This window comes from Centropristis striata, chromosome 18 (genome assembly GCF_030273125.1).
Source record: "Centropristis striata isolate RG_2023a ecotype Rhode Island chromosome 18, C.striata_1.0, whole genome shotgun sequence".
Lineage (NCBI taxonomy): Eukaryota > Metazoa > Chordata > Actinopteri > Perciformes > Serranidae > Centropristis > Centropristis striata.
In genome coordinates this window covers 16,960,279-16,972,354 of record NC_081534.1, presented here as the reverse complement: position 1 = coordinate 16,972,354, position 12,076 = coordinate 16,960,279, and the positions used below count along the sequence as shown (strand labels likewise).

The 12,076-nt window shown below is 39.6% G+C and overlaps 1 protein-coding gene across 2 annotated transcripts in view; it reads left to right on the top strand.

The window, feature by feature from the left end:
• Nucleotides 1-12,076, top strand: part of stxbp5a (syntaxin binding protein 5a (tomosyn)) — a 121,943-nt gene that overhangs the window by 57,055 nt on the left and 52,812 nt on the right. For both annotated transcript variants that reach the window (XM_059355896.1, XM_059355897.1), the window contains one exon: nucleotides 3,537-3,671. In XM_059355896.1, the coding sequence (XP_059211879.1) occupies nucleotides 3,537-3,671 (135 nt within the window). The remainder of the gene's footprint in view (nucleotides 1-3,536; nucleotides 3,672-12,076) is intronic.

Sequence of the window (12,076 nt, the reverse complement as noted above, 5' to 3'; positions counted from 1 at the left end):
CAGGCATTTAAAGGGTTAAAATTCGGATAATGAATGAATGTTTAGTAGTTATGATCAGGACTGATGTTGGTTAAAAGATTTAATGCTGTGAAAGTGGAAAATTATATTTAATTTTTATGGCAGTTTTGATGCAAAATTTTTGTCCTATTAGGTAACAAGGTTATTTTTTAATGATGCACAAGGGTTAAACATATCTGTCAACATATTTAATCTGTTTTCACATAAGCATTGTTTTAGCATATGTTATGGTCATCTTAATGCAGCAAAGCACCTGGTTAAGGTTTTAAGAAAGATTGTGCTCTTGGTTGAATAATGAAAAAGTCATTAGTGACTTAGAGCAGTGGTTCCCAACATTTTTCTTGAGGGACCCACATTTTTACCATTTGGCGACCCCCCCCGATTGACCATTGCTTCTATGAAGCCGAACTCAATGTAACTTTGACGGTACCCTTTCTTTTTCTTTTTGAGATATTCAGCATTTTCGTCTCCCTGACGCTTCGCCATTTTTCCATTAGCTCTGTGTTTCTGTTGTTAGGTGAGGTTACCTGTGTATACTGCAGGAGGGATGTTACACATGTCCTTATTCTCGCGATATAGCATTTTTTTTAAAACTTTTCTACAGTGATTTTTCTATTTAAATAAATTAATAAATGTTTAATGTAGCCCTTATTTAGTTGTTTGTGTCCCACTTATGAATTAAATGCTGACTCATCTATATTTGACACATTAGATTTATTACATCCCTTAAAATCAAGAGGGCTTCGTGACCCCCCGTGGATCTTTGGCACCCCCCTTGGGGGGTCGGGCCCCCCCTGTTGGGAATCACTGACTTAGAGCATACAATAGTATGCACCATGTTTTAAAGATTCAACCCAAACCAGGATCTTTTGCCAACCCATACTGTCACCCAAAGTGTTTTTATAACTTGCAACAGTGGTTTGGTGGCAGAACATGAACACCATTCTCCTGTGTCCATCTTACTTGTCCCTATGACTTAATTTCTGTTTAAAAATATCTCACTTCTATTTTTTCCCTAAAAACATTACCAGTTAATGCAATCTAGACAGCAATTGCATTTCCTCCTAAATGTATTTTGCAAAGCACATTGGCGGTATATTTACAATTTTGTAGGGGAAAGGATTGCAAGACAGGGATGCTTACTCATCTTGCCTGGTCAGATGAGACTTTAATGAGGATGTGAAACTGTTATTACTCTCAAATTGAAGTCAGAGCACATTTCTGCTGTATGTAAATGTAGGTTAGTGTGTTCAAGTGTTGTCTTGTGAGTTCACATTTTGGACTGTGTAGATGAGATTTATGTCAAGTAGTCAGAAGCCTCTCCTCCAAAAAAAATGAATATATTCATGTTTTGGAGCAGAGCATTGGGGAAGAGAGGGAAGGAGCGTGTGCGTGTGTGTGTGTGTGCGTGCGTGTGTGTGTGTGTCTGTGTGTGTGTGTTGTAGTAGAAGCTGCTATTCTTAATACAGCCCTGGAGCAACAATGTGAGAGCGGCTTTCTGAGCATTAAAACATGTAGGAAAAATACTCAAAGTCACTGCAAGGACATGTTTACACAGATTCGTATTTTGCTGTGCTGTTAAGTGTTCATGTATACAGTACAATGTTGTGTTTCTGTTAAAGCATTTCCCCTACAGAATGCATGCATACTGTATACAACAAATTTGTTTTGCCAAATATATAGGTTTTGGAGAAAACGTAATTGCTGCCTTGCTCATGCAACACTTTTTCCATCTAGGAAGTGTTGAATTCTTACATTTTATATCAAATCACATGACTTTCATACCCAAGACTTAGAGAGTTTGGGTCCTACGTTGTAAGATTTTGGCTACTGAAACATGTGCTTAATATTAGGGGAAGAACAATCTTTGTCTCACCTTGATTTGCCCGCAACCCTCAAAATATCATGCTGTTTTTCAATCTTTAATACTTACACTTCCATGTACACTACTTACTTATTTGCATAATGCGCAATTATTTTAAAAGGCAAGTCTCAAATCAAAGATAGCTGTCCCTTTAACAGAGATGACGATCAAAACATTTGACCGCTTCTTCTCCATCTTTTTAATGGTAAATTGCAACCAGATGGAGCATTTCTGTGAACATGTAACCACAATTCTGGCCTGCCAAAATATCTGCTGGCTTGTTTGTGCACTAGACAGTTGTATTAAACTGAATTAAAAATAAACATGATTTTACTTGCTAGTCATCAGAGGAACTGCAACTGCTGCAGCCTCCTCAGCCGCCATCTACACAAGTTTGGTGGTCCCTCCCCTTCTGCCAGGCAAGATGGCAGCTGTTGAGGCTGAGATGTGTCCAGCATTCTAAACTCTTTTGACCATCATGAGTCCACCATCCGGTTCCTCGAAGTCCACTTGTAGTGGATGTACAATGAATTTTTTGCTGATACATTTCAAATATATCCTCGTTATGTTGATATTTGCAAATGTTTTGTCAATACTAATATATATATTTCCTATTATATATATTCTGGGGATACGAGGTTGCTATGTACTTTTGAAAGAGTCAATGAAGAATGAGCTCAGGGGTTATTTTGAGATTTCCTGTATACTGCATGAGGCCTGGTCTGGAGTTTAATGTCAGTTGTATTAATTCATCTCTGACGAGATACAATCTGACCGGATTATAAGAAGAAAACACTTATCTCAATGCAATATTTTCTTGACATGCTGTGTCTACTTAAAGCGTCTTTGACAGCAGATGTTACATTCAGATATTAAACTTGTTGTGCAGAGTGATTCCATGCTCAGATATGAGTTAATCTGTGACAAACGCAGGGGGAAATGCTCCAGTTTGTCCTTCCCTTTTTGGAAATAATGGACAAAGGGGGAAAAAAGGAAAGAAATGGATACAACTTAATTTCTCTTGTCCCATCTGATGAGCCCGGGGCGTTGTCTAACAGATACAGGCTGCTGAAGTCCACAGGTGTAGCTCAAACCACCGTGCAGAATCAAAAGGATCACTGGAGGAGCTGGACGACCTTGAAATATTAGCAAACCAGATTACCAAGGTTACACATTATTATTCCTCCGACGGATTGGAGGGCTGAATTGAAGGATGGATGAAAGAGCAAAATGATGAAAAAAGGATGAGTAGATGAATGGATAGCCACGGTTAAGGAGGGAGGGGTTACCAACCTCTCATTAAACTAAAGTCTGATGGATGGATGAAAAGAGGAGCTGGGGTGTGGTGATGAAAAGAGGAGAATTATGGGTGTCTCTTTGCCCTCATGTATCCTGTAGGTCTGGAGAGAAAGGTGGCTGATTGAATGGCTCAAAAATCTCTTTGGTTTGCCACTCTCATCTCGACTGCTTCGACCTGATGGAGTGGTAAATAATCCTCTCAAAGTTTTGCATAATTCGTCTCCTGTTATAATAGGACGTTGAGTGGTTTTTGAGAAGCTGTCTGTGTCTTTCTCCCCTTAGCCGTCTCTTCCTCTCTTCTTGTCGATTCTCTGGCGCTCTTTTAACTCGTGTCTCCTTCTCCCTGTCTTCACAGAATAACTTTCTGCCACCTGCCCTTCCAGAGTAAATGGTTGTACATCGGCACAGAACGGGGAAACATCCACATCGTCAACGTGGAGTCCTTTATGCTCTCAGGCTACGTCATCATGTGGAACAAAGCCATTGAACTGTGAGTGTTACTGCCCACGTGTCTCCCTCTGATGCTGCCTCCCACTCTCAATGCCCTGAAACTTCCCTGCATCTTCCCTTTCTTCTTCTTCTTGCCATTCCTCTTCTTCAAATGCTGCATTCATTAGAGTAGGCCTGTCATTATAATTACATATATTAAGGTTATTGGATTGCAAAATTCCAGGAATTTTCTAAGTTGGAAACTTTCAATGGTTATTAACAAGAATTTATGGGAATTAACTGGAATGAACTGGGAATTTTTCAAAATGGAAGGTTGGCCCTAAACAGGGAACTTAAATGTATTTGGGGAAAATATATTTTAGTAATATTTAACTCCCGATCATGTTTTTGTTGTTGAAAGAATTGATTGAAAATAATTAAAACTTGACAAAGTTGTACTTACAAATAAATCTGTTAATGTTGTGTTTTTTAATTGTATTATTTTGCATGGATGTCTGCTTATGACGAGACAAAATGGTTATATTTATGTTTGGATATGATACAGTTTTTAATCATGTAGTTGTTTAAATAACCCCCAATTTCCAGTTAATTCCCATAAATATCCATAATTCCCATGGAAAGTTTTACGATTTGGAATATTCCACAATTCCCCAGCTTACCTTCCCAGTTTCTGGAAATGTATTGAAATTTTCGGCCCCTTTGAAAACCTAGTTATCACTATTGATTGATTCATTATTTATTGATGAATCTATTTACTCTTCCATTGTATAGTTGATCTAAAAGATTTTTCCTCCCAAAAAGATTTAATTTTAAATTAAACTTTGACAAATTCAATGTCATTGTATAATGCAGCGCAAAACAAAGGTTAATTAATTCAAGTGCTAAAATTGTAGGTTTTCACTGTCGACTCTGGCAAAAGACTCTCTATGGGCCCTGCATTTACATGGGTGATTCTTTACAAACATTTTATCCAACACAATGCTAGAAAAACAGCAAATTATTCCTACAATTATAGGACTTGTGAGGCCTGAGAGAGGAGAATCTATTAATGTGAACAAGCTAATCTGTCACACAGTGGCAACAGTAAGTGGCAACTTGCTAATATGCTGATTTTTTTTTTAAACAAAAGTCCTAACCACTGTCAGTATATTGCCTGTTAAGGAATTGATGACTCTTCATACTCCTGTGCAAAATATTTAATATTTATTTAAGTGCAACAGAGCCTGAGAACCCATTTTATTTATTGTTTTGGTTGTGTGGTTTTATTTTTATTACGTTTTATTTATTTAGGATATGTCCATATTTTTTTCACATCCCAATTCCAATGTCTAAATACTCTTAACCTCTTAAAACCCACCTGCCCAGGGTTAGGGGTAAAACAATATTCAGCCAAACCTTTTTGGGGCAAAATGCTTATATTCAGCTTCATCTGAAAGGTAACATCTTCTAGTTTTAAAATGTGCTTGTTTAACAAAAACACAACTTTAACTATATCAGTTCAAACATGGCTCAAAAAAGTTTTTTTTAGTCTAACTTTCATCCTACCGGTCATTAGCTAGGTGTTTTTTAGAGGTTAAGAATTAAAAGTTCATTGCCATCTTATCAGTGGCATACAATGAACTTAACATGACAATAATATTGTTTATTGCAATTATTTCTGGCACAATTTATTGCCCAACAAGGGTAGTTATGGTGACAGGCCTCTGCTGCTGTATAGGTGGTTCTCATCCACAGTGAATCACTGATACACAGATCAATATTTGACAGAATCAAACTCATATCGCCAGAACCGCAACACTGATCCCAGGCTCTATTTACTCACCTTGCAGGCCTTAAGGGGGGTTAAGAGATGCTGTGTGTTCAGCATTTTACCTTTCAAAAGGTTATTGTTGCTTAAATGTAATGAGATAAGAAAGAATCATTAGTCAGTCTATCATTTCTAGGCACAGTATCGGACTCCAGGTGGTGAGCGACCTGTCTCTTTGCTGTTTCAATGGATCCGTCAGCTTGACAGGCTCCATTTTGGTTCCCTGCTGTAGAGACTTAAATTATTCACTGGAGCGTTTTGCTTCACGCATTCCCCCTCATCCCCTTCTGTGCGTGTGTGTGTGGAGAGGGAAACGAGGGAGGAAGGAGGGAGGGGGTGGAACAGGTGTCTGCCGAGATCAGTGTATGGTACACACAGACGTCTCGTCTCGACGACAAGGCTGCAGGGAAGAAAAGGCGAGAGTGAGTGGTGGGAGAGAGGAGAAGGAGGAGGGTGAGTGTATGACAGAGAGGAGACGGGAGTGGAATGGATGAGACAGGGCTTTTGCCTGGGGAAAAGGACATGCAGAAGAGGAAGAGTGATGGAGGAGAGGAATGGAGTGGTGACAGAGGGATAAATGCAGGTAACAGAGGGCAGAGGAGAAGAGGAGTCGGTGCAGATAAGTGAGGGTAGAGCGGTGGAAGGAAAAGGTTTCCAATTAAAGAAAAAAAGGGCAGAGGAGGAAGGTAAGGAGTGATAATGATGAGATGGAGGTCAGATGTGGGTGATAAGATAGAGAGGTAGATACAGGAGTTCCTCTTGACTAAAGGACAAGCAATAACTTTCACTCTTCTTTGCTTAACTCTCTTTTTTCCCCTGCACCTTCACAGTACCTGACACTCCTCTTCACCTTGTTTCAGCTCCATGTCAAAGGCTTTCACACATTATTTCAATACATCACCTCTATTCTAAAGCTGCTTCTGTGGTCATGAAAAAGGTATTTTTTTGGAAATTGAATTAATCTCTGGAAAAGTTAGCTTGATAATAATAATACGAATAGTTGCTTGATTGAAAACTTTCACCATTGGTTTATAAGAACATCTGCTGCATGTACAGCAAGGGAGTAATAATAACAGAATAGCATTTATGCAGTCTTTCATTCAACCATTCTTACACACTGATGTGCATGAAACAGTGCAAGGGACTGGCCATAACCATTATAAGCAATTTGAGGTTACGCATCTTGGTTATGTGAATGGGGAGAGCAGGGTATCAAACACTCTGCCTGCAGTATAAGATATAGACATAGTCTCTGTGATGTCACCCATATGTTTCTAAAGAGCCATTGTGAAGCTCAGTGTGGCGGCTCCAGCCGTCATCCTCTTGGCAGTGCCTGACTTTGCCCATTTTTGGATGAGCTGGAGCTGAGGCAAAGAGGTGGAGCCTGGGTAAGCTGTGGCGCACCAATTGAAGCCCTGTTGAAGCAGGCCACCTGTCATAAACATTGAAATGAGCCATAGAGACCAAAACTGTTTTTTGTACCGGGCTGTAAACATGTTTATTTCTGCTGTAAAGCTTGGCATTTTAACATGGGAGTCTATGGGAATTGACTCACTTTTGGAGCCAGTCTCAAATGGCCGTTAGAGGACCGACAGTTTTTTGGCTTTTGCTCCGTTTTTCAGCCCCTAGAGGTTGCTGCTTGCCTGCAGCAAAATTGTGTATTTTGTCAAATTTGGAGCTGTACCTCCATAGTTTCTAAATCAGTATAAAACAAAACAGCTAAACAATTGAAAAACACTATTTCTTTAATTTAGGGATTAGCCAGTGTTCTGCAACCGTTGGTCCATTCTTCCTCTGAGAATCTAAAATTCTGTTTTAGCATCCATTTTCTGGATTTATGACAAATGTCTATGACTACATCCATCATTAACTTTGGTGGAACATTGCTAAAAGGTAAAATAGTCCTTTCTAAAAGGCTGGCAATTGTTTAAGACTTAACAAAACCTGCCTATACCCCCTCTCCATTACATTACAACATTTTTTGACAGTTTAGTTAATTCAAATCAAATTTTTCTTTTATATTTGCAATAATACAACATGCACTTATAAATTACAAGTGACATACTTCATATTATAGTTTGCAATATTCTTAAACATGACCTCATATGTTCTCCTGCTTCTCTCATCATGCTCTTTCCTGATATTTTACAGCTGTGTACATCACATTTCCTCATCCCACCCAAAGATAATTGCACTCAACATCATTCGTCATCTAACTTTACATTCTGATCTGCAACAGCTTTGTTAAGCCGCACCACTTTTCTTTGACATGTTGCTGTTTTCTTGTACAATTAGTTTGAGGAAATGAGCTTTCCGTATCTTTTGGTTCAGGCCTCAATCACTCACAGAGCCATTCTGTGGGATACTATGTCTTGAAGACGGCAGCAGCGCCAGGAATCGATTCCTGGATTTGTTACAAATGCTCTCAGTTTGCATATCTGCTTGAGTGTATGTGCGTGTGTCTGTGGTTTGCTTTGATGCAGATCAGAGAGGTGTGAGGTGATTCTCTTGTTCTCTTTCCGTGTGTCTCTCCGCCAGCTGTAGGGTTGATAGGGTTGCAGTCCAGAAACAAAAGCTTCTGTACCTCTCCCATTGTTCTCTTCTGACGCTGACATCAGAAGAAGATAGCACTTGATCTAAATGAGCTGGAATTAGTGTTGTAACTATAAGTCAATAGAATAAAATACATTGACAGAAATGTTTATCCATCCATTCATTATCCTTAACCGTTTATTTGAACTCGGGATAAGCGGTTCAGATAAACGATTATCGCAGGGACCAGAAATGTTTTGAACTGATTCATTACTTTTGCTTGATTTATCATTTACCAAGAAAAAACGCAGAATCACTTCTTTTCACTTTTTTTTTGGCATCATAAATCAACTATCTTCAAGTTTAGCCAACTTAGTGACTTTCTTGCTAGATTTAGCAACATTTCAGATCCTCTGCAGTATTATTACTAAAAAGCGACCGGCAAAAAAATGTAATTACTTTTTCAGACTCTTGTGGAGAAAGAAAGAAATACATTGTATTGTAATTAAATCCCCTGGGTCCTGATCAGAGTAATCACAGTCCATGGTTCTTTTACCAATGGCACAGGGTCTAGCCCCACAACCACTAAGGTTCATGTAAATAATACGGGATGACATCACCAACATGCAAATGAGAATATGACTTCATCTGGTGACTTTTAGTGACCTTTGAAGCTACTGAACTTTTACATGGACAAAAAAAAGCATTTTGAGTATGCATTTTGGGCTATGGGGGACCTGTTTATGGTTTTGTTTATGTTTTTTCTGCTATTTTAAATACATTTTATGGACATAACAAAATGTAGTTGGCCTTGTGGACCTGAATTTCAAGTTAGGTCATATTTCATAATCATTAGCTGAGCAATTCTTTATGAGTTGTTTACATTAGTTTAGAGCCAAAATTAGACCTTCTGCATCTGCAGGTACGCCAGGATCCGCTAGGGATTGCGTGACGTAAAACTTTATCATCCAAAGCTATGTGGACGTGCATGCACCTCCTATTTGTTGTGACTGCTTAGACACTACACTTGATAGTGCTGTTTGTCCCATTTTCTGCAACCATCAAAGCATGGTGGAATTAGCAAGGTAGCTAACTAACCAGCAGCTCAGTGAGTAACATTTACATGTACACACACTGTCACCGGATGAATGGCAATGACAACTTTAGCTTGAAAAGTGACGTTATGAAAAAGTGCTACAGCTGGTAGTGTAGTGATGCACTGCGGTCACACTTCAGAATCATTAGTTGAGCACTTCTGTAGTAGTTGTTTACATTAATTAAAGCCAAAATGATCCTTTCCTCATCTCCGAAAACAGCGGGGTCCACAAGGTATGCGTGACGTTTAATTTTGTCATTCACATACCTCCCGTTTGTTGTGGCCACTCAGACTTGTCCAGAATAGTATGTGCAGCCATTACACTATTGTTATCGCTGTTTGTTTCCCTTTCTGTTACCAGTGTAGCATAAAAGCATGGTGGAATTAGCAAGCTAGCTAACTAGCCAGCTGCTTAGGGAGTAAAATTTAACAACTTTATGCTTCATGTACACACTCTTGTCACAGCATTTAAGCATTTTCTTTAACCAGTGTAGCATGAAAAGTGCTAGTGTTAGCGTGGCAATGTAGTGGGCTTGTACTGAACATGTCCACCAAGCTGACTTCAGACAGTAATATAAACTGAACTACTGCCGGTCCGTGGTATCCACAGCTGTCCATGTACATATTCGCTTGGGAGTATAACCAAGGCTTTAGTGTCACTGACATAACCTGGCCCTAATACATAGAGTGCTTTTGAAAGCATTATTAAAGATTTTATGCTAAGCCCTGCCCGCTGCACCTCTGTTCTATTGCCATTGCTGTAATGAGGCTAAGATATGGTGTGTACTGGGGTCATCATCCCTCGGGCCCTGCTATTTGGAGACAAGCTGCAGTAGCTGTGCCAGTGGCCCCAGGCCTGGCCTGGCCCAGTGCTCTGTGTGTTTGTATGACTCACACCTCCGTTCCAAAGCTACTGTACTGGATAGACTATTAGACAGCCACATATCTTACAGTACAGAACCAACCGCATGGCACTATAGTTCAGTCAGTGCTATGGGCTTTAAGGACATCGCCATAAGGCCATGTGTGATTTGCTGTTTTTTAACATGATGCATAATTTTATGTATCTGCAAGAATGTTAACATATTTGTACCTGGCAGCGTCTGTGTGTGTGTGTTTGATTTGATTCAGCGAGATGGTCACTGGGTGCAGAGAGCCGCAGAGAAGGACAGGAGTGGTAAAATGTTAACAGCTTACTATGACACATAGTTCACGTGTACATGTTGGCCTGAGGCCTCTTCTGTCCTCTTTTATTTTCTCCCACTCAGGACCCTGAAGCCATTGTAATTACTTGTTTGAATTTTTCATGCTTCCACGTATGTTCCTGCTTACTGTGTTTTCATGCATATGTGAGGTCCACAGCTGGTGCAGCAGTGCAGTACTAGGGGAAGCATTGCTGCCTCCAGTGTCCTCAAAGCCATTTACAGTGGTTCCAGGACTTCAGGCTGCAGACGTAGGCCCAGAACAGTGACCTTTCCTGGGGGACAGAGTCTTCCAACACCCCATGCACTTACAGGTGGAAATGACAACTCACTTGGCTTTCATTTTGTTCAGTACAGTACAGAGATTTAGTTCCGGTGCAGATTGCGCATCAGTAAATCTTTAATAAGTTAGTTAGTATTTAGTGTTTATTCTAAACAAGATTAGTCTGTTTCTTGTTCAAGCTGTTTTATTCAGTTTCGTACAAAATTCAAACCTGAAGTGTTATTTTTATGCTTTCTAGCTGAAAGTTAGGTGACAAGAACAATATGGTTTTCACATCTACGTATATGAAGTTAAATATGAAGCTAGTTATAGAGACAAGTAGCTTAGCATAAAGACAGGAAGCTGGGGAAAACAGCCAACCTGGCTCTGTCCAAAAGGGGAAAAAACAGCCTAGCATTGCCTTTAAATCTCACTAATTAACATGTTTTGTTTAATCCTCACTATCACCAAATTGGAAAAACAACTTTTTTGCGGTTTAACAGGGTTTTATGAAATTAAACTCCTGGATTATGGTTGAGTTATGACCGAGCCAGGCAAGCTATGATACACAAGTAAATAAGTGTATTCCCAAAATTATCTTACATTTTCTTTAACTGCAACACATAATATAATGGCTGTTTCTATTGCTATTGCTGTCTGTCAGTAAGCTTTTACCATTCTGTGAATCACGGCTGAGCTGACAATGGCGCTGTCAATCAACAGGAAAAGTGGATCTAATGGAAAAAGCTACTGTTTTGGTCGATTTAAGGATTTGGTATTTAAGTTATGTTCATTCCTTTACTGAAATCCTCTGCATGTATTCAGTAGAGATGGGTTAGCACTTTCACCTGGAACGTGTTTCTTTTTTCCTGGAATTGCCATACATACTGTAGCAATCATGTATGATTACATGGAGAATCATACATAACGTCAAATATGAGCTTTACATAAGCTCCTACACTCACACACTTCGTCTACAGAGGTGGCATGAGGGCACATATGTATGGATGTGCTGAAAATGGGTTCCTCAAACCATGTTGCTGCAGAGACACTGTCATGGTGACTGTGCCTCTGCTGCCACAGAGTATCGCCCGTGGTGACACCAGATGTTCAGGATCTCACGCTGCATGTGTATCATGTGTGTCTGTGTAGGCAGATAAGCCGTCAAATAGGTACGCTGAATGAATACCTGTGCTTTTATTCATACATGCATGATATAAGAAATCGTGCCTTCTTTGAAATTCATATTTTGTTTACTGATCGTGTGTGTGCCTGCACTGAAGAGATGCTTTCAAATTCAGTGAGGTGTTACCCTTCCTATTGCTTAAACATCCCCCCTGCGTCATCCACACACCCACAGACATTTGTTCTATGGTACGTGTGTGTGTGTGTGTGTGTGTGTGTGTGTGTGTGTCCTTGCAACACATACGTAATGGTCCATTTTCTTTAATGGACTGAAGGCATCGCTGGGTGGGATGAATATTTGATATACAAAGAAGGATTTGGTGCAATAAAGGTTTATTACTGATTACGTTTTTGAACTGAA